Raw genomic sequence first — 26,141 nt, 5'->3', positions numbered from 1 at the left:
CCGCAATTCCGTGCTTTCCGCGGCGCTCCGTCCCACAAAGCCCCGCAAAGCCAGGGGTCCGCGCCCGCACCCCTTGCACCGTGCTCCTCTACACCCGCCGCCCAGGTGAGCCGGAGGACTCACCCCCGCGTCTGCGTTTACTCTTTTTTCCCTAAGGGCGGTAGCTTTGGGGGATGAGCGTCCCGCGTGGCCCGAAGAAGTTGGGGTGGGTGGAGCCCGCGCGTCCGGGGTACCTGCCGGCCTGGTGGGGACCGGGGCGGGAGCCCGGCCTGCTTTTCTCCAGCCTGGGTTGATGCAGGTTTCTCACTTTCCTGTTTTTCTCCCTTCTTTTGCTCTTTGCTCCCCTCCTTCCCCGCCGCCTCCCCTCCCCTTCCCCACGCCCTCGTTCCGCACGGTCTCGCCCTGCAGCCCGGCTGGCTTCGGTCTCGCCGTGTTCTTCCTGCCTCGGCCTCCGCCAGGCTGCGATTTCAGGCGTGCGCCACCACGCGGGCTCCGGGGTTTCGCCCTCTTACCCCCCTGCCCACACGTTTTTGGACATCTCAGGTTGGCAAAAGTAGGGCGTGCACGGGCCGCTTTCCAGGTCATGGGAGAAACCCGGAGTCCTCTCCGGCGGTGACCGTGCCCTACGCGGCCAGCCGTCCCCTTCTCCATCCGCCTTCCCGGGCCGGCGGCAGCTCTGGCTCTAACTTTCCACGGCGCGGCGTGGGCGGGCTCGCTGGTCCCCGCGCGGCCGGGGAGTGGGGGAGGGGCAGCCCCTCCCTCCGCACCTCCCCCTCCCCTCCCCCGTCCCGGAGGCCGCGGCGCGCGTGGGGCGGGGACGCGCGGAGCCCGCCGAGGCACCATGCGGCGGGTGAGTGCGGGCCGGGGGTGGGGTGCGGGGGTCCGCGGGACCTGGCGGCCGAGTACGGAGGGGCGCGGGGCGTCCGAGACGACGGAACCCCTCGGCTCCGCAAGTCCCCGGCTCGCGCCGCCCCCCTCTCCTTTCTGGAGCCTCAACTTTGCGCGGGGAGCCGCGGGGCGGGGCGGGGCGGGGCGGGGCGGGGTTGGGGCCTGAGCCGGGTCTGGGTCGGGGTCGCAGTTGGGTGTGTCGGGGCGTGGTGCTCTCCTCCGGAGCCCAAGCCACGGGGCGCGTGGAGGGCCGGGGAGGGGGCGCTGGCGGCGGTTTCCTCCCGCAGCAGGTTCGGGGTCTGCGCCCCCTCCCGCCGCAGCCGAAGAGATCGGGGAGGTGAGCGCAGCGCGCAGACCCCCGTGCGGCCCCACCCAGGTGCCGGCGCCCTGAGCGGTGCCAGCCCCGAGGGAGCCGAGTTTTACCTTGGGGTGGAGGCTGCCTCGTCAGGGCCAGTGTGGAGGGGCGAGCGCTGTGAAGGAAGCCCTACTGGTGCGCCCCCAGGCCAACCCTGGTGACCCACCAGGTGCTAAGGAAGAGCTGAGTGTTTTCCGAAGTCGCAATACAGAAAAGAAACAGAAAAAACAGTGAGACTTCCCACCAGAGCCCATGCGTTCTGGTGCGTTGCCGTTCGGATTTGGCTTTTGGAAGGTGAGGTGTATCTGCCTGCTGCTTTGGTCATCTGAGAGGCCCTGGCCTCTCCCCCACTCCCACCCCTTATCCCCTTATTGGGAAGCTGCTCAGAGTCTGTATGAATTGGTCCCAGGGCCTGGGGAAAGTCCCAGGTGAGCTAGTGTGGAAATTTACCTGGCTCACCTAACAGCAGTCCAGACCTGCTCAGGTGTTTCTTGGCTGAAGAGGACTTAAGCCTGACTGGCCAGCGAGTTTGCTGTGTCTGGCACTGGACATGGAACTGGCGTTGGTGGGGCTTGTCCAACTTCAAATTCGGGGATCAGTGACCAAGACATGGGGAAGCTGCTGGGCTGGGGTCTGTGCGCAAAGTGCTCGAGTTAGGGGGAAAATCACTTGGAGGTGAAGGGCCAGACCAGAGTATCTTAGAGTAGGACTTACGTGGAACCTGCTTTGGGAGGAAAGAGACTGCTGCTTCTAGAAACACAGATTCCTGCCTTCTGAATTGGAGTCGCTGTGGCTGGAGCCCAGCAGTCTGCGTCCCCCCCCCCCCCACAGCCTTGTGGACCTTGGGGGTGTATATATTAGGCGCCTGCTGTGTGCAGGCACTGTGCTGAGCTGGGAGAGCAGGGCTGGGCACGTGGCAGCCCAGAGCCGCCTTCTCTTGAGGCTCACGAAGATAGATGCATATTATCACGAATATCCTGGTGGTGATGAGTGCCGGGAAGAAGGGAGGGGGTAACGGAAGAAGGGTGAGGTGGCCGGGGAAGGCTTTTCAGAGGAGCTGGCGGAGAGCTACATGGGGAAGAGAGGTCAGCGGCGCTCAGGTTTGGCGATCAGTGTTCTGAGGGCGCCTGGCAAAGGCTCTTTGGAGAAACATAATGAAGACCCGGCAGGATGTAGAGAGGGGAGTCATCTTGCTGACGTCAGGATTTGCTGACGTAAGAGGAGGGGGTGGGAAGCCGGTCGTGTAAACCTGAAGTTTGTGGTTGTTGGTGTGTATGCATGGGTAGCCATGTGTGGAAGAAGGGGAAGGATAAAGAGGAGACAGTAGCTGGTCTGGGGACAAAGTGGCCAGACTGCAGGTGGAATGCCCCAGTAGCTAACCTTGAGTAATCATTAATTATGTCCCTGGAGCCGGCTACCCTGGCTAACAGAATCTTGTGGAATAGACCGGTGTCCCCTTGAGGCAGTGCACTCAGAAAGGCTAAGCATGTTGCTGTGGGCCACTCTCAGCTGAGGGTGGAGCCAGGCTTTGTACCTGGGTTAGCTGGGCTCCGACAAACTTTCTGTTGCTAAGACTACGGCTGGTTCCGGAGACCCCGATGACTTTGCAGCTTGGCAGGTGCATGGGGCAGCGTTTCCACTGTGGTAGATCAGAAGAACCATAGAGAGAGCACAGGCTGCTGTTAGGATGAGAAGTAATTGCTTTCACTTGGTGCCCAGGGATTGTACAAAGTAGAAGCAGAGAAGATGCCCAGTGACTGGGTTTCTCTGAAGAGAGGTGCTAGGGTCTGGATGCTCGTATACCCCCAAATTCAGGTGTTGAAATTCCAACCCCCAAGTCTATAGCAGTAGGAGCTGGGGCCTTTGGGAGGTGATTCGGTCGAGGAGGGAAGAGCCCTCACACGTAGGACCAGTGCTTGCACAAAATAGGCCTCCAAGACCTGTCTTGGCCCTTTCGAGATGTGCAGACACAAGGCAAAGGTACCTGTGAACCCAGACACAGCGCCCCGCCTTGCACTGCCTCTGCCTGGGCCTTGACCTTGGACTTCCCAGCTTTTAGAGCTGTGTGGAAGGAATCTCTGGTGTTTATCAGCCACCCAGTCTAAGGTATTTTGTTGTAGCAACCTGTGTGGACTCCGAGGCTGACAGAGTGCACTCCTCTGCTGCCAGCGCTCTGACGCTCACTTCAGAAGCTCTAGAAAACCCTCAAGGTGGGTGGAGTCTTCTCTCACCACTTCATGCAGCTCCTGATTTGCTCTTTAGTTTTTAATCTAAAAGGAGCTCTTTCCTAAGCCAGGATTTGAGAGCATGTTTTGCTGCAGGAATGTGTTTGTATTAGTGAGAGTTATGTGGTGGTGAGGCTTCATGGGCTTGACTTGACTGACTTGAGATCCACATAGGGGATAGAAAGGCTCACCTCTGGGTGTGTCTGGGGGGGGGCATGCAGGTGCCGTGTTGGGTACTGTGTGTGGCCCCAGCCTCTTCCTCTCCTGACTGTTCCCCAGATATGGTGAACTGAGCAGCTTGAAGCCACCAGGACATCTGAGCCGTGGAGCTGGCCAGCCATGGACTGAATCCTTTAAACCATGAACTAGGTTAAGCCTCTCCTATAAGTTGTGTGTTGGGTATTGTATGCCAGCAATGGGAAAGGTGGCTAATACAAGTTAGAAGTCAGATATGGGGAAAGAAGTATAATGGTAACTGCTGTTTATTGGGTGCTTTCTTTGTGTCAGGCATCTACCTTCTCCCTTCATTCTTATAATCTTTTAACTTAAAAATTAGTAAGTGATACATTTATACAATATACAATTCAAAAGCTATAGAAAAGATTACAGTGAAAATTGTCTCTCCTGTTCTGTCACCCAGCCAGCTGGTTCCCTTCGGAACTCACTGTTAAACACATTTCTTGTGTCCTCCTAGAAACAATCTATGTATAACAAGGAGTCATGTACTCAGACTTTCCCCTTTGTTTCTTGTACACAAATGCTGGTATATACACTCTTATGCACCTGACTTTTTCTCCTTGGACAAAAGGATCAGTATTTATCTGATCTGCTTGCTTTTAGAAATAGTTGCATATAGATATGTTTATGTGGCTGAGTAATACTAGAATTGGTTGTTTGCTATTAATAATGCTGTGGTGAATAATCTCATACATACCTCATTTTGCATATAGATAAGCATATTTGCATGGTTAATTACTGTGAAATTCCTGGGCCAAGTGAGATGAATACTTTTGAACACTTCTTTTTGGTGGGAAAAACCTTGTGGTATAGAGATTAAGAACTGTGATTCATATATATGTGTATGTATGTGTATGTATGTGTGTATATGTGTACATATATGTATATATGTATGTATATACATATATGATAGATAACTATACTACTAATCTCTCTAAATTCATCAAAAAGAACAGTTTTTGCTCTCATTGTTTGATCATTTTTTCATGCCTGAATCTTGTAACCTGAAAAACTACTTTTATAATAACTGTATGCAATGTATGGACTAGTGTCAATTTCCTACTTTTTTTAAAAATTCTGTATCATTTCTGCCTTTTTTTTTTAAAGAGCTCTCATTGTTTGAGGTTGAATCTCAGCTCTGCTGTTTACTCATTGTACTTCACCCTTCTTTGCTCAGGTTGATTCATTTGCAAAATAGGAACATCAGTAGTAACTGCCTGGCAAGAGTGTGTTGGTCAGTTTGTATGTGTAACAAGTCACCCCTAAGTGAAGTGAATGAAATGGTAATCATTTTCCTTAGCTCAGGAGTCTGTGGGTTGGCTTGGTGGCCCTTCTGGGTTGGGCCAGCCCAGTGATCTCTGCTGGAGCCTTTCCTGCTTCTGAGGTCCTCTCAGGGCCAGCTGATGGCGAGACATTCTAGGGTGGCCTTCTCACAAGTCTGGTGCTTGGCAGGTAAGTTGGTCTTCTGGGACCCATTTGGGAGGGCAGGGGTGCACTCATGCTCCAGGAGACTAGATCGGGTGTCTTCACAGGGTGGCCCCGGGGTTCCACAGCGCAGCAAGGGAAGACATAGCACTGGACCTTTCCGGGCTTCTGTTGCTGTCACATTTGCAGTCATCCCACTGACCTCGGCAGGTCCCATGGCCAAGCCTAGAGCCCTCGTGGGAGGAGACTTTCCCAGGACAGGGACACAGTGAAAGGACTCCTGGCCATCATTTTTACAGACAAGGAGCTGGTATTTGTGAAGTGCCCGTCACAGCGCCTGGTGCTGTATGCTTGCTGAATTGTAGAAGGAGCAGAGGAGAAGGAGAGGGCAGGAGGACTATGGGGCGGGAGGGAGAGACTCAAATTGCCTCTGTAGAGCTGGAACCAGTCTGCACGTCTTCCAGTGTGAGGTCCTGCCTGTCCATCCTCGGGGCCTGGATCAGAGACCCTAAGTGTAACTGCAGAGAGGCAGACATTATGTTCCCATTTTACAGATGCAAACAGTGTTCTGGAAGCTCAGATTTTTTCCTGAGGTTACAGAACCAAGCCAGGCTTTGAACACTTTGCTGGTCTGTTTGGCCTTCTGTGTCAAAACCATCTTTTCTGCTTCATTTCTGGGTCCAGCTGGGTTGAGAAGGACCTGTTAGTCTGTTGAAGTCTGTAGCAGGGATTTGGACTTCAGCCTGGCCTACTGGCTTCAAAGTGAGGTGTCCCCAAAGACAGAAGGCTCTTTCGTGGCCAGGGAGGCTGAGGGAGAGAGATTGGTCACCACCTCGTTTTCTGGAGGAGTCTGGGGTGTCTCTCTCTGTCCTCTGCGTCCTCGCTGTGTATTTTTCTCATCGCCTGGTTCCCCATTGCACCCAGGAATTCTGTTCCCCCATGGGAGAAGGTGTGACACTAGGAGACGGGGTTTATCAGTGGGTCGGGACTCGACTGCTGGAGACAGACTGCCTGGGGTTCCCACCCAGTACCACCATTCCCAGCAGTGACTTGGGACAGTGTCCTTCAGGTCTGGGTGGTTGTTGTAGTCAGAGCTTGTACACAGAGAACAACTAGGATTAGGACATGGAATTTATAATATTTTTATAATGGTCACCGGAAGTTAACACAGGAAAATGCAGGAAATCCATTTGCAACACCAAAGACATAGATTACTTAGTCAAGAGCCTAAAACCGCACGGCAATGTTCCACGTGAGTCCAGATAAAAACCCAGAGCTCAGGACAGTGCCTCCACGAGTCCAACTGGAGGTCCAGAGCCCACAAGAAGGACTCATGCCAGTCTCTTTTATGGATCCCTGCCGGGAAGACCCAAGGGTCAGCGGTGGAAGCCAGAAAGTCTGTGCCAGCAGGATGAAGGAGCTGTGCTAGTGGGATGAGGGTTCTACGCTGGAGCTGAGAAGTCACACACACAACAAAGACCAGGGATGTCCTGAAAGGTACCATGGCCGTCCTCAGTGACACGGAGGCCCTGAGCTCTTCTGACGACAAGCACAGTCGGGTACATGCCAGGAAGCAGCGTGACAAGTTCATCCTGGAGACCAAGCAGCACATGTCTTCCCCTCCGGAGCCAGGAAACAATGCTCGATGTGAGGACCAGAGCTTCTCCAGGAGAACCAACAGCTCAGACAGCAACTCGTAGGAGAACCCACAATGCCTCCTTAATGCCTCAACCCTCAACATCTCCCTTCTTCTTCTCCACCTATTTATCCTGGCAACTTTCCTCAGGTGGAGCGTCTTCGCTCAGTGCCATGCTGATGTAATCCAGCTGGCATTAAGCTGACCACCAGTTCTTACTCCATAACAGTGGTCATCTGTGGAATGTGCTCGATTACCACTGTTTGCTCCAGTTCTCTCTGCTCTGTTTCAATCTCTTTTCCTCTAAAGCTCTTCCTGTGCCCCTAGGTATATCTAATAATAAGGAAAGTTCTTTGAGGCCTGTGCGCTTTCTATGTAATTAGTCATTTAATTCTCACAACAGACCTAGGCAGTAGGTGCTATTTTGTGTTTGTTTTTAAGCAAGAAAGCTAAAGGCTGAGTGGCTGCTTCACCCCGCATACCACAGCTAATAAATGATGTAGCCAGGGTTTTAGGCCAGGATTCTGGCACCAGAGTCTGTGCTCTTAATATTTATGCTAAAAAATAAATCGGGATGGAAGGCTGGAGATTAGACTGAGCGCTTCTGGTCTAGATAAACTGCTGGTGGAGTCGCACGCAGCCGTGATCCTTGGCAGCCGCGCATACCCAGCTGTGATTTAGACTGAAAATCTCGGCTGAAATTGTAAACTCTCAATCCATCTGCCAGGAGCCTTTCCACTTCAGTCATTGTAATCCTAACAAGATTTCAAGCATTGTGCCTCTCTCGTAAGCGAGGTGAGACTGGAAAAATACATGGGCTTCTCTTTTCTTTTTTTCAAAGACTTGAAAATCAAGCTGGCCAGTGGAGTCGGGCCACCTCTTGCTTTTTTGATGAACTGCCCTGGAAGCAGAGACACAGTCAAAGCAGCAGGAGAATAAACCACAGACACCGCAGATGACCTGTAACTTTCCGAGCTGAGAATTGTGTGTATCGCCAAGTCACAGAGAGGAACCGAGCCATTTCATAGGCATTGTTTGCAGGGAGATGAAATGTAATGCGGTTGCCCATATCACGCTCAAACATCAGAAATTTAAAATTGCTTTTATGCTCCAGGAATCCATCACGAGTGAACAGGCTGTGCAAGGCCAGGATGGCCTGGAGTTTGTGGTCTCTCCTGGAGATGGCTCAAGGCTATTGTATGTTGCAAAGAAAAAACAGTGTTGGAACATTATAGTGGGGGTCGCTTGCTTTTATAAAAGCCTTCTAGAATGAGATGATTGCTCAGCTGAGTCTTGAAAAAGGGCAGCTAGAGGAGGAGGAAGGTGATGGTCCAGGAGGAATGCAAAAGGAGAGGAAGGGACACCGGAAGCGGGGAGTGTGCTGTGTGGCTGCTGGCTGGGTCAGGTGCTGAGAGCTGGGCAGGGCTGGGTTGGAAAGGCAGGGAGAGGACAGGTTGGTCACACTGAGACAGTGAGAAGCTGTGGTCAGGCTCTCAGCAGGTTTTTGAAAGTCTGATGTTTAGCTCAGAGGGTTTCTTTGTAGAAGGGGCTGGAGGGGCCAGACTGGCTAGTGGGTGGGAAGGTGAGGAGACTTTAGGAGACTGTCACAGTCTGCCAGGTGGCCTGGATGGGGAGGTGGTGAGAGGAAAGGAAGGAGAGATGCATTCCAGTCAGGAGTACCTTGGTGGTAAAGTCAGCTGGGCTCTGGCTGATGGAATGTGGAGGGGAGCTGCGGGGAGAGGCTGACCCTGGGTTTCTGGCTTGGTGACCCTGTGTGTGCAGCAGGTGACTGAGAGCCACACTGGGAAACCCAGGCGCAGGTTGCTTGTGCTTTGCACCCTTGGGCTAGAGGTACTTTCAAGCCATTCAGGGAGAGGGGTCTGCAGGCAGATAGTTATGGAGGTTTGCAGCGTTAAAGTTACAAAGTTACAAGTTTCTGGCATTTGAGTGATAGTAATAGAATCATTGGAGTTATAGAATACTGTGTAGAGCAGATGTTTATAAACGGTAGTTCACAGAGTTTGCTGTTCATAAGAAGCTCTTGGGAGCTTGTTAAAAATCCAGATTCTTGGATCACGTCTCTAGAACTGCTGCTTCAGGAGGTCCATGGTCAGAAACTGCAGTCTCCAGTAGTCCAGCAGTTCCCTGAGGTGCTGGGTGCTGTTTTCCTGTGGGTGGGAGGCATATCCAGAAGCACTGTCTCTTGCTTCTGCTTCTGTTTCTGCTTGGCCCTTCTCATTTGGATCAGAATCTTGCATGGTCCAAACCCCAGAGCTGCTGTGCAGTATGGATGCACACATCTAAGCACCAGTGAGCGGGGCTGCTGCTGACCATGAACTAGGGCTCTGATCACAAAATGTGGCTCCTTCTATGAGCTGTTTTGAAGACTGCTACTTAAGCCTTGGCAATCAGGCACTGGATGATCTAAAATTAGGTTTATTTATTTTTCTTAAGAACATCTTTATTTCAAATACCTTTATTTTGTAGACTAATGTTGCTTCAAAATAGAGCTCTCTGTGTACCATAGTTCTTGGTGTGTTTTGTTAATAATAAAAGAATCGTTGTTTACTTAATGCTGGCAATCACAGTATGTAGTGCTACTGCGTATACCTGTTCTGCACGTGCATAAGTGTTTTTTTCACTCACTCCTCAAAACCATCGTCCTTCTCCCTTTTGCAGTAAATAACCTTTGTTCATAATTTATATAATGTTCTTGAGCCTTTGGGCTGCATTACAGACCAGGGCTGCCAAAGCACACAGCCCTGTGGTCCAGGAACTCACAGTTTAGTAAGGAACAGACTTTTAAGCAAATAATAACCATGCGGTGTGGTAATTGCATTGGCAAACACATACCCAAAATTCAGCCCACAGGAAAAGGTGATTAACTTTATGAGTCAGGGGAGGGGTTGGGTGCAGGGGGAGATCAGGAAGCTGATTTTAAATATGACCTAACCCCTGAGCGCACTCTTTCAGCCCCATTGCTTCTCCCACTGGTCTGGGCACCCCAACCTTCCCTGTCCTCTCCTTCCCTGACATGTCTTCCTGCACCCGCTTTCTGTAGCAGTCCTGTCTTGCCTTGTGGTTTCCTACCCATGGAGTTCTCTCTTTAGTTATGGTTTTTCTTTTGAGACAGGACCTTGCTATGCAGTTTAGGCCGTTTCGAACTCACTGTGTAGCCCATGCTGTCCTTAAACTCACAATGATCTTCCTGCTTCAGCCTCCTAAGTGCTGAGATTATAGGCGTGTGCTACCATGTCTAGCTCAAAAAGTTGTTTTCCTTATCTTTTTTTGATAAAAATTTTTAATTAAAATATTTAAACAACTTTCCCAGAGAATGAATGATGTATTTTTAATATTAACCCATTCTAAGTGGGTTAAGAATTATAATTTAGTGATTTTTTTTTGAGTCAAGTCCAAATCTAAAGTCATGGCATTCTATTCTCTTTCTCAGGTGGAGACTGGGCCCAGGGAAATGAAGCGTCACATCCACACAGCCAGCTGTCACCATCAGAGCTAGAACTCAAACTACATGGTGTAATGTCTCGTTAAAGCAGGGTCAGGTTTTCAACAGGGAAATAAGCCCACAGAGTCCTCCCATAGCATGACGCTTTCTTTATTATCCTGGAACCAAAGGTCTGTTTATGTTATAAAACCAGAAAGTGTTTATACAGAGCTTAGGTTTAAAGAACTCTAGGAAAGAGGGCTGGATTGGGTGTAGTTTGAAATGTAAGTAAAATACTGTATGAAGTGAATTGACAATCAGCGTGTTTGATAAAACCATGCATCAGAATATGCACTTGCAGTGTTAGCAGTAAACCACTCTGGCTACTTTTATTCCACACCATTATGCTGCTTATTTGGCTTTCTAAGATATTTACAAACATTAATTTCCTAATGGAGAAAAATCTTTGTATTTCTACTCCCAAGCAAGCTGTGACATGCAATAGTCCAATGGGTGGTCCAAAAGAGCAAGGCTTCCCGCCTTCCACATCCAAACACCAGGGCTTGAAAGGTCCTAACAGTTGGATTAGCTGACTGGTGTGACAGCGGCCAATGCTTTATAATTTGCATTGTCTTCAGAGATGGCTGGAACGATGCTGCTGGCAGTGGACTGGAACTGTTTGGGCGCTGGTGGGCCATGCTCCTGCCATTCTGCTCTGAATTGTGCTTTACATGCCGGTTTCTGATTTTTAAATATTGATGCTGGGAGAGTGGCAGCAGTGCTCGAGATAATGTGTTAACAGGGTCTGGCTCCCCATTCCTCAGTGAGGGGAGGCTGGGGCACAGCCTTGCAGTGGGCCTGGCTGGGTCTGGGTGCTTGGCTGTTTCTCTCTGTGCATCTGTCATTCTAATCATGAAATTCAGTGTGCAGAAGCCCCTTCCAGTCTCCTGCCCTGCACAGGGAACCACAAGAATCGCCTCAGTTCACCAGGACCCTCAGCAGAGATGGTGATTTTATAGGTCAGTCCCAAAGACGATGTGTTTGTGATGATGCTGTGGTCAGGATTGTATTGCATATTCCTCAAACACCCGCCAGTTAGCGTCAGTTTTTAAAAATTTAGCTTAATTTTATTTTATTTTAAAGATAATAAAATTCAGCAAATCAAATAGGATCAAGCCAGTCAAAACAAAGCAGCAGAACTGGTACAGAAATTCAAAGCAGGACACTAGGAAAACAGCAACAGGTACCATAGTATACCCTGTTAACTTCACAATAACTGTCCATTCCATCAGGTATAGCAAAATCAAACCAAAAGAAAACAGAATAAAAGCAATGAATAGCTCATTGAATAAAGCAAAACAATCAGAACAAAGCAAAACGGAACAGTATTGGATTTCAAAGACAAGACAGAAGGAAATCCCCTATATTTGCTATATTGCATACTGTCATCCTCCCAATAGATGCTCAGACCGCTGGCCCCAGGTCTGAAAAGTCAGTCACACATTACATGCAAGTAGTTGCTTTTTGTACCTTAGTTACTATCTACCAGCCTGTTCTCTGAACCAGCAGGTTGCTTATGGGGGGTGAGGCGGGGTGTGTGATTCCCAGCCCGTTCTCCAGCAGGCTCACAGGAGGTGCACTGTTTGACTTTTCTCTTCCTGGGCCCCACATGGCCTGTGCAGCTTGTAGTGGGCTCCTCCCAGTCCCAGCATGGCAGATTCTTGGGAGGGGCTGACTTTTTCTTCCTGGGCCCTGAATGGCTTGCTCAGTTTGATTAGGGTCAGTTTTCAGGAAGCAACTTAATGCTCCTGAGTCCTTTCCCCTAAAGCGGAGGTTGATACACTTTTTCTTTGAAGGGACAGAGAGAAAACATTTTTAGGCTTCAGGGTGTTATGGTCTGTTGTTGCAGCCACTGAACTCTGCAAAGGGGAGGCAGTCATGAATAGAACAGTGTTCTAATAGATCTACACATGGCTGCTGAGATATGAATTCATGTAATAGCCTTGTGATGTCATGTATTACACATTGTTGTTTTTCCAGTCATTTAAAATGTGAAACCCTGCTTTCAGCTTGCAGGCCACACCCTTTGGTCTGTGGACCTCTGTGCTAAAGCACTAGTGACCCCTGGATTCTGCATGTGGCCCTCTGCTCCCCGTCCTTATACTGGGTGAGTCAGACACCACCATGTGGATGGAAAAACAGAACCCACCCCAACCGAGCTGCTTCAGTCTGCTGCCTGCCTCACTTGTCGCCGGCACCCGGTACACCTGCCTGCTTGATGCTCATAGGATCCTTTCCTTCTGACAAGGACTCTTCCTTCTCTTCTTTGGAATCTTCATAAGTTGCATGGAACCAAAATTTAGACTTATGCATTGAAGTGGAGATAAAGCAATTAGCATTCAGCAGAGCATCATAGAAATTAGAAGTGAGGGCAGGAACATTGCTGTCTTTTCTAGAAGTGGTTTTGCTAAAATACATTTATTTTCTTTCTGCATCTTCAGATAATTTCTCATTACAGGTCATAAAATGAAATTAGTTTGGAGTGTTACACGCTGTGCGTTCTGCAAATTTATTAAAGTTCTGTTTGAGTGGATTTTTTTTAGTGCTCATTAAAGTGAAAAGTGGTGAATTGGGATGCAGAGGGTCTTGCTGAACTGTGCATGCGTGCAAGAATTGTTTGGGCACACGGCTATTCCACTGTGAGAGGAGGCCAAGGTTGGGTTAAGAGTCCAGCTGTGCTCAGAGATGGACTCAAATAATGGTGCAGTGGAGGGAACACCTTGCCGTTCTGGCTGAATGCGTTCCCTTTTGTCTTCTGTGAAATGGGAATGCCTGGGCCAAGTGAAGCAGTTTCTGCAAAGGCTGTTTGCATAAACCCTGAAGAGCTCTCAGAGCTCTTACTGTGTTTTGCTGAGCCTGAGTGCAGTCTCTTGCTCAGGGTCCACAAACCTACCTGGAGCTTAGCATCGGTCGCAGGTAGAGGTAGATTCCTGGGTCTGCCCTAGACTCACAGGATCAGAATATGTGCGAGGCCTTGGCCTCGTCTCACAGAGGAACAGCCAGTGCCTGAACAATTCTTCCATGTGTCCACAGTTCAGCAAGACCCTCTGCACCCTGATTCACCATTTTTTACTATAGGAGCACTAAAATCCTTCGTGTGTATGTGTGTGTCTGTGTGGTTACAGGTTCTCTAGGTTTGGAAGTGAAGCTCTTGTATTTTGTAAGACTTAGTAAGGGGTCTAAGAGAGCCAAATACTTCCTCCTGATCCCAGCTTAGCCTTCCCCTGGACAGCTGTGCTGTCTGTCTTTATCCACAGGAAGGGAAATGAAAGAGGCCTCTCCACTTCCTCTTCTTGGGAATGGCTGTCTCAGCAACTGGAAACCCAGAGAGCCGGGCCTGTGGGTGTATGAACCCAGCATGTGCTCCCGCGGCAGCCTGACAGCATGTACAGTGTAGTTTTCCTCTTTCCACTGAAGCATGTTTGTAAGCAGAAGCCTGCGGTTCTGTACATCGTGAGAACCCAGCAGGTCCGCAGTGGCCTTCCCGGTTCTGCTTCTCATTGAAAATGTCTTTTTGAGTTATTTCTGGAAATAACAGAATTGTAGTATTGGCACATGCAAACCACAAACACAAAAAGAATCTGAGTAGTACCAAAAAAGAGAAACTTGTTCTGAATTTCTCCTATTTTCTTCGTGACTGTTCATTTACATGTGAGAAATCGTAGATTTCAAGCAAAGGGAGGTGTCCGCCTTCCACACTGGCAGCCCGGATGTTTTCTGAGCGTGGAATTGGGTCGTGAGCATGTGTGCGTGTGTGTGTGTACACATACAGATGCTCTCTTGCGGTACTCCACAGCTTCCTGATGCGTGAGAGCCATAACAAAGTGCTCTTGTGTTTGCAGGATTCCTGCCACAAATACCAAGGCTGTCATTTGCCAGGAATCTTGTTAGAAATTTAAATGAGCTACATCCTGCAGTCCTCATCTCAGAACTTCAAAGGCTCCCATGATGATGACCAGGAAAGGAATCACTGCAGAAAAGTTAACCTTCAGAGTCTCTGACTTAAATCCCATTATATTTCTAAATTATATTCATTATTAAGCTGGAGAATTTTTTCCATAGAAAAAGATAAGATCCACGTATCTACTCTGCATGTGGCCGACGCTTTATACCACAGTGTTTAATTTCTCTGGCACACCCCTTTGAAGGTAAGTAAATGCTTAAGAAATTCGGGGGGCACAAAGGTGCTCATCTTCCACATTCAGCCATGTCAGATGTGTCCGTAGCTGTTAATCAGCATCTGTTTCCAGCGTTAGTTGTCTGCAAGCTGACTTTGGATGCTGAATCCGTACTCAGGCTTTGTCTCAGCTCTCCAGAGAAATTCCCAGAAAAGTCTCGAAGATCTTTGCCTTTCTGTTCCTGTGTTCCTCAGCAGTTTGGATTTCTTATTCAGTGGGTTGTGTTGTGCTGCGCCCAGTGCAGAAGCTTCAGTCTTCGTGATCACCTGGCATCCTCCTCTTCTCTCAACCTGTGACCAGGGGTGAAATAATACTGGGGGGGGCCTTTGTCATCTTTTCCTCCCACAGCTGCTTCCCTCCTGTTAGATCTTCATTTCTCAAACCGGCATGTGGAGGAGTTGAGTGTTTTTCATCCCAAGTTTTACACTTTCTATTTTCATGTCCAGAATAATCAAACAGAATTAACAGGTGTATTTTGGAGGTCATCAAGATTTGGAACCATCTAGGGGTGGGGAGCCTGAAGCAGGAGGATGGAAAGTTCAAGGTCAGCCTGAGAAATATAGTGAGGCCCTGTCCCCCTGAAAAAAGATTTGGAACCGATATGTGGTTCTGCCATAGATTTTAACACTTGATTGTGTGTGTGTGTGTGTGTGTGTGTGTGTGTGTATGTGTGTGTGTTGACTCTGAGTTGGGGGACTCCACTCCAGGGCTCTCATAGTGCCAAGCTTTGTTCTAGAATTCCCCTCCCCGCCACACTTTGTTGTACTTGTGTGGAACTGACTTTCTCAGGGACTTTTGAGATTTCAGAAGACAGAGGCTGTGTCTGGCTTACTTTTGTGTTCTTAGCAACTACCGTTGGGTTGGACAGATACAGTAGGTACACAGGGTTGTAGGCATCGAGTGTACAGGTTGGGCATCCCAAATTTGAAAACCTGAATGAAATGCTCTAAAATGTGAAACCTTTTGAATGCCAGGATAATAAGTGGAAAACTCCACACTGTGAAACTTTGTTTTATGCAAAAATATATTAAAAATATTATGTTAAATTACCTTTAGGCTGTATGTATAGAATGTATGTGAAACATAAGTGAATTTAGGTTTGTGTCTCAAATTCTTTATGTGTATGCAGACGTTCAGACCTCCTCCTTCATTTGAAATCTGCAAGACTTCTGGTACCAATCATTTGGTTAAGGGATGTTTTGGTATCTGATTTTATTTTCCATATACATTTCCAAGTATGACTACATTTATTTTAATATTTATGTAATATTTAGATATTTAACTCACATTTGGTTCAACCATCCCTTATTTTTTCTTTTTTCTTTTGGTACCAGGGATTGAACTCACAACTGTGTACTTGCAAGGCAGGTGCTTATACCACTGAGCTAAATCCCCGGCCCAATCATCCCTTATTTTTATATGTTTGGATTATTTCATTTGTTTGCAATTTTGAGTAGTATAGTTCTAACATCTCCAAACAAATTATTTTTTCTCATCTATATTGTTTTTCCTGGGGAATTCCTTAGGTAAATTACTAACTCAAATAGTTTTATTCTTTTGTAATATGACTATGTAACAGCATACTCCAGAAAGTAACCCACAGGGAGCTAAATGTTGAGAAACAAGGTCAGTCAGCTCAGGCCATTGGAGCTGCTGGCTGGCCTCAGTTCCTTTGTTCTCTTTCCTTACATACTCCTGTATGAGTTCACAAGGTTGGGGGTCACCATGGATACCACCTTTTTGCAGCACTGTCATTACTTTGGAATGTTACAGGACCTTCTTACACATCTGGTTAACAGACACACAGAGTGTGGGCACTGGGCAGTTTGTTAGAGATAAACCCCCTTATTTCCCCTTTCATAGTTTTTTATGGCCAATTAAGGAAGTGGAGGAGGCCTTTTGGGGATCTGACCAAAGTTCACTCAGCTGTTTAAAGTCCAACTGCTAGCTAAGCATCTAAGCTGTAATCTATAGGTCATAAAATAGGTGAAGTTTTCAAGACTGAGGTTTGGGGGAGTTTCAGAGAAAAAAGAGACAAGAAAAGAAAGTAAATAGTGGGGGTTATCAATGCCCTCACAGTTGTAGAGTTTTGTTTTTTAAATGAAAAGACCAGACAGTAGTAACTAACATATGCTGTCATTTTAGATAGGTTTTTTTTTTTTTTTTTTTTTTCATTTTCACGTAAACTCCCTGATTAGGAATCAAAGTAGCAAGAACAAATGATGATCATTATCCCTTTGTGCCTGCACCAGCATTATTACCTGGGTGCTTCTTCCTGGGGCCTTTATACCTTTGGCCACCCTTCCGGTCAGGAACAGAGTATGCATTATTATAGCCAAGCTGAGGCTTCTGGTGTGCAGATCTGACTGTGTCATTTCCCCAGCTGCAGCAGGGCCATCACTGCCTGCAGGACAGTCCAGCCGCTGTGTCAGACAGCCTGGGAGTCTAGGAGGTGGCTTCCCTTTCCTTCCCAGGCCTGTCTTTGGACGTGTCCAGAGGCACTCTGCTCACCCCAAGGCACCGTTTTCCACTGGGGATGTTTGCACTGTTCCCCATCTGAGCTGGAGCTGCACCCACTTGCCTGCCTGGCGACTCCTTAGCACTCGGCCCCAGGCTGTCCCCCTGCACCATGGGGCCTCATCTCAGCATTCCCCACCCCCATCCTTTGCCACCTATAGGAAAAACCCTTCGCTGCTTTGTGCATCTTGTTATTTAGATAGTGAACTCATTAAGCACGGGCATTTGTCCATCATTCTTGCCCCCTAACTTTGAACACAATAACTAGCATGTCATCTGTTCTCAGCAACATTTTGTGAATGGATAGAATTGTTACACTTGTTTACTCATCTACGAGAAGACTACTCATAGAGAAGTCTACTTATGTCAATAAAGAACACATTTACGGTGAATATGCTAATTCTTGGTTATCTAGAATAGCAAGTCATGTTTTGTGGTTTTATTTTTTAGACTGGCCTTGAGCCCTAGACCAGGCTGGCCTTGAACTTGTATGGATCCTCTTGCTTCTGCTTCCTGAGCGCTGGGATTACAAGCATGTGCCACCATGCTCAGCTCCAGTAATGTTTTAATGGACCCCTCCCCAATCACTTGGTACAGTTTTCTCCTAATAGACAGCAGTTGTAATTTTATTATCTAGGCTGTAAACACCAATCTGCACGCTCATGAGGAAATGTCTAGTTCACTGCATGTTCTCAGTGCTTACTCCCTGGTACCCAGGAAGCACCTAGTAACTATTTGTTGACTAAGCAAATAGATGAATGAATGAAACATTGAAAGGCACTAACTGTGTGTCACACATAGGCTTCACAGCTGGGAGTTTATCCATGTCTGTACACAAGCCTGTCCTGCTTAGCTCTCCATTCTCCATTCTTTAACTCTCTGCTGCTCTTGTTAGCCGCTGTGGCTTGTTCTGCTCTGCCAACTCATGACTGTGAGGGCTGATTTGAACTGTGCCGTCTCCTGCTCATCTTTTTCCTGGGGACTGTTTTGGAGATGCCAGCTACGAGCCAGAACCTTGATGTAGCGACACGGCAGTCCCCTGCCCCACAGCAAGGAGACCTGCGTCCCTAGACCAGAGTCTCCTCATCTATCTGCAGCTGCAAATCTAAGTCACTCGGCACCCTGTTGTTCAGGGGACCAATCATGGAATTGCATTTGCCTACCTGAGCTGACCCAGAGAGCTGTGACGTTATCCAGAGCCCGCTGCCCAAGCCAGAGGAGGTCATTTAGAGAGAAGTGGGAGGTTTTGGCCCAGAGGTCACATCTCCTTCTGCCTGTGTCAGTCCCCTTGGGATATGTGCTTCATTTCATGATATCCTGGTGAAAATTTTGATGTTTGTGACTACAGCCAGTGACAGGGAACAACAAATTTCATTTACGATTTAGTTGTTCTCTTGGGTTACTAGTTAAAAAGCTTTCTAAAGTAGTGGAAAACTTGTAATTATGGAGGGGGGCATAACATGGTGTTCTGAGAGGAAAGAACTGTTCTTTCTGCTGTGTGCCGGGGTGATGGAGACAGAGGGAGACTTTAGAACAATCACCACTACCCCCAGGATGGCACCAAAAGTCCTGCCATTTGGTTCATTAAAAACAGTCAAATCTCAGTGACTTTGTGCAGGCTCCAGCCTTCTATTAAAGCCCTGCTGTGTGAGATCTAAAATCTTAATTGAAAATAGAATGATTGAGCCAATATCATATTTATTAAAGTGCTTGTGAGTGTTCACCACTCTCCTGTGCATTCTTTTTGAGATGCTGGGAGGGCCGTGTGGTCCAGAGCCTCACTGGCTTCCGGGGCAGGGTGAGCTGGAAACCGGATTCCCTGCGGCCCGGCCTGGGGCCCCGGAGCCCAGATGGGGAGGCTGAGCCAGTGTCAGGACACGGTGCAAAGTTGCAGGAGCAAGGGCACAGAGCCTGGCACACAGAAGAAAGCTGGAAGAGCACGAGGAGGGCAGCCAAGGGGAGGCCTGGCCCTGGTAGCGATGTCACATTTCTCTAGCTCCATAGCCAAGAGCAGGGGTGTTTCCTTGGCTCTGAAATTCAGGGGGAGCTGACTGATTCTTAAGCACCTCTAGAAATGCAAGCAGGGTGTCTCCCGCTTCCTCTCCACAGGGCAGCATAAAGAGCACAAGTGGGTGTCGGGGATTTAGTGGCATAAACACCTTCCTGGCAAGCATGAGGTCGTGAGTTTGATCCCGAGTACCAAAAAAAAAAAAAGAGCACAAGTGAGGTGCAGGCTGTTTTTGAGGACTGAGGGGAAACCAGACGCACTGGGAGTGGATGATGGTGGTTATTTGGGCCTCCGTGAATGTAGGATTTTCCAGCCCCTCGGAAGAGTTTTTATCTTGTTTTGGTTTAGGTCCACTGCTCCCCAGTGGAGACAATTAAACGCCACATTTTAGATGAGAGACAAGTGGATCAGACCTGAGGCAGAAGAGCCACAGGAGGAGACAGGAAGGGAGGAGAGGGCACCACCCCTTCACTTTGGATACTTAACTGTGGCTGGGCTGCTGTGGCTGAGAGGCCTGGTGTGCATTCTAGCTCTGGGTCTTCTGCTAACCCGCTGTTCCCAGAACTGAATTGTGAGCATGCCCTTTGGATATAGGGACGTTAGATTAAAAAACTATGAGATTGGGTCTCACATGTATTTGATACGGACTTTTCCCCAACTGAAAGCGAAAGTGTCAGAGAGAGTGACTGAAATTTATACTCAGCCTAATGGATTCTCCTTTATTCCAATATCAGGTCTATTTTCCTTTATTTTTTTTAAAGGGTAAATTATTTTATTAAGTGTTAGTGAAAGTAGATGGTGGTTGGATTGCTTTTATTTTTTAATGGCTTTGCAAAATAAAACATTGGCAACATTGTTTTAATCTTTTAAATTAGTTTGGAAATTTTAATGGCACACAAAATTTAACTCTCAGACAGATAACCTTTAAAGTTCCTTCCAGTTCTAACAGTTGGGGATTCTAACCTTTTCTTCCCACTTGTGACTGTGAGGTGAGAAATTCAAGTGTCACTTTATATTTGTATCCTGGAACAAGCTGCATTTTTTTCCCCAGAAAAAACAGTGCCAATGATAAGAATTATGGGTGTCTTAGTTTCTTCAACTGGAATTAAACCTGGAGTATCTTAATTTGACCTTTAAATCTTAATTTGACCAAAGATTAGAACAAGTAGAGGGAAATTATTTACTGCATGCATTGCAGTTAGCTTAGGCAGGAGTCAGCAACTTTTCTCTTTTCTCCTTTTTTATTGAAATAGGGGCCACACTGTTGTCCAGACTGACTCTATAATTTTTAGGCTCAAGGGATACTTTTGCGTCAACCTCCTGAATAGCAGGGACTCTAGGTGCATACCATTGCGCCTAGCTCAGGAAGCTTTCTAAATAAGACCAGCCTGGAAAAATGTGATCTTTATGGGTCATGTGTAAGGCCTCTGTCACATGTTCTTCCCTTCTTTGCCTTTCTTCTCCTCTCTTATTTTTAAAATATCTCTCTAGAAATGTAAAAACGTCACAGGCTAGGTTTGGCCTGTGAATGGTCATTATCTAAACCCTGGTCTAGGTTTCTGGCTGGTGGTTCGGTTGTTTTTGTCCAAGTTACAAATGCATAGTTACTACAGGCCGAGCAATTCCACAGGCAGGAATTTACACTGCACATATCTTTGTGCCTGTCAAAACAGCCCGTCAGCAGACAGAATCTTCCATGGTAGCATTGTTTGAGACAGCAAAATCCTGAAAACAACCTAAATACTCATTACCAGGAACTGGTTAAATAATAGAATCTTCAAAGAGATGGACGGAGCTCCATATGGAGTGATGCTTGCTGTTTATCAGTAAGAAGGGAAAACAGCAATGTCCAGAACATATCCTTATATATATATATATTTTTTCTTTTTTATCACTACCAGGGATCGAACTCACCACCACACACTTGCAAGGCAGGCGCTTATGCCGCTGAGCTAAATCCCCAGCCCCCAGAACATATCCTTAATACCACTCATTAGTTTAGAGAGAGCCATGTGTATGTGTGAGTGTAATTGCACACATGCACACACACGCACTCAGCTGATTGTGTGGATGGAGGGTGTGGTAACTGTCACTGAGGAAGGTCGTGGAGTGGTTAGAGATAGAGGTGACAGGGCCACTTTCTTTTTATTTTCTATCATTTTGAAGATCATGCACTTGTGTCACCTAAGAAATAACAGTAATCTCCGGTGTGAGAAAGTTCAGTGATGTTACTGCTTGGAATCGATTCGAATGCATCTTCAGTCAGGGTAGTACCGCTGCCTTGAGGGGTGCTTTTGTTTGGCTGAGTTCTCATGAAGGCATTTGGACAGAATAATATGCTTTGTCAGCGTTTGATCACCTAAGGAGATGGAAAGTGCGGTCCTTACAGGTTGGGTTTAAGGGACTGCTGGCAATAGTATTTCTTCTGATTTGTAAAACCATGAGCAGCGGGAGGTCCTGGCCCAAAGAGTGAATATGATGAAAACAGGTCTGCAGCTGTGACAGACTGGCTCGAGGAGGCGCCCTGAGACTGGACCAAGCCCTGGGTTTTACCTGCCTGGGTGAAGTCCGGCTCTCAGATGTGGCTGGCTGTGGGGAAGCAGTGCCCCAGTGACTGTCGCCCTGTGGGTCCCAGTCTTTACCTTCCACACCCTTGTCTCACTAAAAGGCAGAGATGTGGAGCATGGCCCCCCAGCAGTCAGTCACCCACTCCCGCTCATACTGGCACACTTCCGGTCTGCTGTGGCATCTCTGTCACCCCACGCCCAGGGACCGTCCCCCAGAAGGTTCTTGAGTGTCTTGTGTCACACTTCCTGCTCCTTTCCCTGCCCAGAAGGCTTACCCTCTTCCTCGGGTCTCCAAAACAGTTAAAGAGTAAAAACCTAATTCAGCACCGCTTCTTGCAGAGGGACAGACTCGCAGTGAGAGGAAGTGAGAGGAAAGGTCACTGGCGAGTAGACACAGCGGGCTGCTGTGAGGAGGAGAACTGTGCGCTGGGTTGCGTGGAAAGCCCGCGCCCTCCCTCCCCTAGGCTGCGTGACTGCAGCTCGTCTCACCACAGCAGTGGAGCTGTGTCCCCACCAGGCGGCTGACCTGGGCTTGTGACCTGGTCTTTGGCCAACAGGATGCAGTGGAAGTGACTGCCGCGTATGGGGACCATGCCCAGCATCAGGAGGCATCGCATGGTCTGCTTGCCCTCTGGCACATGCATCTTTGCTATGAGAAAAGCCTCGAAGCAGAGCTGAGACCACTCACGGGTTGTGGGCCAAGGATGGTCCCATGCCGGCAAACACCCGGCCAGCCTCTGTGCTGACCTCCCAGGCACTCTCGAGAGGGATAGACACTTGCCACTGTTTGCTAGTGAGGATCCGATGGTCTTTCCTGCAACACCATTGTGGAAATAGAGAGCAGATACATCCGGGTATGGGGCAAATGGGCAGATACCTGGCTGTGTGCTCAGAAAGGGAGAAACCAGAATTTTCTTTCCCCTCCTGTATAACAATGTTTGAAAACAGAGAAGTATTTTTGATGCAAAAGAAAGAAAAAGAGAGACTCTGAAATCCAGTCGGGCTTAGGTCCCAGCATCAGCAAAGCCAGTGCCCCACCCACTATCAAGGGGAAGTGACCACTGAGGCCAGTTCTGTGTCCACTCTAACTGAAGCCTACATTCCATAATGCATGTACTGCAAAGGACTTCGTCCATTTCTCTGTCAACTCTTCAATCTGTTGGGATTTTTCCCATCAGCATGGGGTCACAGGGTACAGTTTTACTAACAAGATTGCTTAAATTTCCAAATATGAGATAATTTTCACTTTATGTGATTTTTACCACACTCAAGTAAACTGTCCTCACTCAATTAAAAAAAACAAAAACAAAACCAAAAAGCAGGTAAGAGAGTTCAAAAAGAAATTCTAATAAAAGAGCCTTCCAGGAGATTCACGTAGCGTTTTATCCCAGGAATGCCAGCTTTCCTTTCTTGGAGCTGGGGATGGAACCCGGAGCCCCATGCCTGCTAAGCAAGTGCTCTACCACTGAGCTGCACCCCAGCCAGGAGTGCAGAACTTTTTTTTGGAAGTTTATAAATGATCCTTTGGTCAGTTCCAGTCAGATAAACCCTAAGATGACCCCAATATCTTCTAAAGACTTGGCAAATTTGTAGGTCTATATGTGATGAGTATTTGCTTTATTCTATAGTAGCAGTGATCTTTACTGTGGAGGGGAGAGTACTCCCATTCAGAATAGCAGCAAAGAACGTAAAAATCCATGGGAACACGCTCAGTGCGCTGCGGCCCTTACAAGCAGAGTATTTTGTTTTGTTTCTAATTTGAATGTGGGGAAAATTACATCAAGTTTCTGGATGTTAAAATACTGAATTTTTAAATATTTTTTCTTCAAATTGTAAATCTTATGCCATCCCATATAAAGTTGCAGAAAAGGTTAATTGCTATAACCTTTTTCTGGGAGTCTAAGTTTGCTAATAAGTGAATAAATAAAACCTCAAGTCTCTGTTGTTCGGCTGCTAGGCACAGAAAACTTGGCTAGAACTTGTTTAAATGATAAAAGGTTTAAGTTATTATCTCACTGTCCAGAGGCAGCATGTTTCCAGGAAATTCAGTAGGGAATAACGTGACAAAGGACACAGGCTCTGTATTTTCATGCTGTGCAGCCCTCAGGTGTGAGCTCATTTTAGGCCGAGCTCCTGAAAGTCACAAGATGGCCACATCAGCTCCAGACATCACATCATCACACTCATATCTAGAGATGGTATCCTTTTTAAAAGTGAACTTTTCCAAAAGCTTCTTGACAGACCCCTTCGTGTCACACTGGCCAGAATCACAGTAAATGGTCTTTGTCCCTGGTGGCAAACCTGTGGCCTGTGTGCCACAGCTGGCTGGCTGTTAGAATCGAAAGCTTTAAAAGGTTCACCATCCCTAGTCTGTGCGGGTATGTAGCCCACAGCTGAGGCTTAGCAAGATTCTCCTCTTGTTCTCTTGCTGGAGGAGCCCCACTTTGAGCACATGGATAGACAGGTGACCAGAACATCTCGTGTGTGTGTGTGTGTGTGTGTGTGTGTGTGTGTGTGTGTGTGTAGGAGACTGGCTCTGAGTAGACAACTAGCAGTTCACACTCTTTCCATCAGTATTTCATTTCTATAACTTGATTTTAAAGAAATAAGCACAGAATTAAGCGTAGCTTTCTGTACTCAGATGAAAAGCAGAACAGTAATAAAAAAGCGACTTTGTCAGTCATCAGCCATGTAGTTATAGAAACCACAGAAAACTCACAACAGGTTTAAATTACTGCCCCACCATGACAAGCAGAATGTTAGAAATTATGTTTTCAGGGACTCGTGGTGTAAGGAAAACTCCATATTGGATGTTTAGTGGGGAAGCCAAAGCAAAATGCAGAATTAAAATGAAACTGACCTCGTTTGCATTGACCTGCACATACCATGACTGGGGAGGAATATGCCAGGCTACTGGCTTTTTTCTAGTGATGGCATGTGGGTGCTTTTTTTCCCGACCTTTCTCTAGTAAGCAGGTCATACTTTGAAGGTCCGAGGAGTCACCAGCATTCAGGCCCCATGCTGGGTGTATCAGTTAAGTTTTGGTGTGTCACAGACTGCCCTGAGTTTGGTGACTTAACCAGCTTCTCAGGTCGTGATTCTGCAGACTAAAGGGCAGTTGTCTTCCTGGCTGAGGTTGTTCAGATGTCTGGCGACACATGCTGGGTTGTGGACGTGGCTGGGTGAATTGCAGCTGAGATGCTCATGTTTATACCATAGGCTTCCTTGCCGGCCCGCAGGCTCGCTTGGTCCACTCTTTTTTTTTTTTAATCAGTACCAGGGATCGAACTCAGGACTGCCTGCTTGCAAGGCAGGCGCTTATGTCGCTGAGCTAAATCCCCAGCCCTGCTTGGCCCACTCTTCCAGCTGCAGAGCAGCTTCCCAGAGAGTAAAGAGCACCTGAAACTAGCATCCTGCCACCTTCTGTTGGCACCGCAGCCAGCCAGTTCAAGGTATGGTAAATAAAGTCTCTCCCTTTTCTGAAAGAAGCCACATAGTCACCTTGAATAAAGAATCTGCATACATGAGAGAGGGGCAGAGAATTTGGGGATATTTTTGCAAGCAATCTGTCACTATGTTTTTATCTTAAAAGAAAAGAAAGAAAAAAGAAAACAACTTTCTCCAAAACACAAAGCTTGACAAATAAATTGTGACATAAAGAGCCTAGGTTTAGGTGATGAGAATGCCTCAAAAAATATTTTCCTTCAAGGCTACTGGAAAAGTTCTGTTTTCTCTTTCATAGCTGCTTATCATAACAATTGCTTATCTCTTGAGGCAGCGCTGGAGTGTTGAATCAAGCTGGTTCAGAAGAAGGGAGTGTGTTAGTACTTTGCTGTTGCTGAGACAAAATACCCAATACCCAAAGTTAAAGGGGAAAAGGTTTATTTAGCTCACGGTTTGTAGAGGTTTCAGTCCATAATCAGCTGGCTTCAGGGAAGGGAGGCACGGCTGAGGGGCAGCAGTTCATGGGAGCAGAAGGCAGCAGGAGCAAGCAAGCTGGGTGGAGACAAGATTTTTGCTGGCCCTATGCAGGCTGCCTGCCCTAGGGCCGGTGTAGCATTCACACCCAAAATCCCAGCCAGAACTATGCCAAACCAGTGGACGGATTTACTGATCACACACCTTTAATCCCAGCACCATGTACCCTAGATTCAGCTGCCTCTGAGAAGCCCTGTAACTGTAGGAAACTTCATGGGAGACACCTAGACACAAGCCATGATGGGAGAAGCAGGCCCTCTCGGTGCATGAGTTACCCGAGATGAATTGGTCCCTTGGGTGTGTCGGTAACTCATCCTGTGGGACCAGAGCTGGAAGCAACAGGTTGGACCTGTACTGTGGAGCCACCTGGTGGCCCACGGGAAAGGATTATGGTTGTAAGGCTGAGTGAATAATAGAGAGCTTTCTCCTTAGGGATTCCTTTACAAAAAGCTGATGAGACTCTGTGATGCTTCTCAGCTGAGGGTAACCATAGCCCTTAGGGATATTATGGGGACCTGAAGCCTTAGGACAAATGTGCCATCCCTGCCAAGACTGTCACGGTTTTTAAAGTGTTTTTAGTTTGAAATAATTTTAGATTTACATCAGCGGGGTACATTAGGATTTA

At 47.6% G+C, this 26,141-nt stretch overlaps 1 protein-coding gene and 1 long non-coding RNA gene across 3 annotated transcripts in view; both read left to right on the top strand.

Moving 5' to 3' along the window:
- Nucleotides 1-757: 757 nt before the first annotated feature.
- Nucleotides 758-26,141, top strand: part of Tmcc3 (transmembrane and coiled-coil domain family 3) — a 245,548-nt gene continuing 220,164 nt past the window's right edge. The window contains exon 1 of the mRNA XM_063255309.1: nucleotides 758-850. Within this exon, the coding sequence (XP_063111379.1) occupies nucleotides 842-850 (9 nt within the window). The 5' untranslated portion in view covers nucleotides 758-841. The remainder of the gene's footprint in view (nucleotides 851-26,141) is intronic.
- The window catches only part of LOC134477384 (uncharacterized), an 86,785-nt gene continuing 61,709 nt past the window's right edge, over nucleotides 1,066-26,141 (top strand). For both annotated transcript variants that reach the window (XR_010049434.1, XR_010049433.1), the window contains exon 1: nucleotides 1,066-1,537. This is a non-coding gene — a long non-coding RNA (uncharacterized LOC134477384). The remainder of the gene's footprint in view (nucleotides 1,538-26,141) is intronic.

Source organism: Cavia porcellus, unplaced genomic scaffold, assembly GCF_034190915.1.
Source record: "Cavia porcellus strain 051 isolate PalLab524CR breed Dunkin Hartley unplaced genomic scaffold, mCavPor4.1 scaffold_8, whole genome shotgun sequence".
NCBI lineage: Eukaryota > Metazoa > Chordata > Mammalia > Rodentia > Caviidae > Cavia > Cavia porcellus.
Note: the sequence above shows the minus strand (reverse complement) of the source record. Positions and strands in the feature narration are given on the sequence as shown.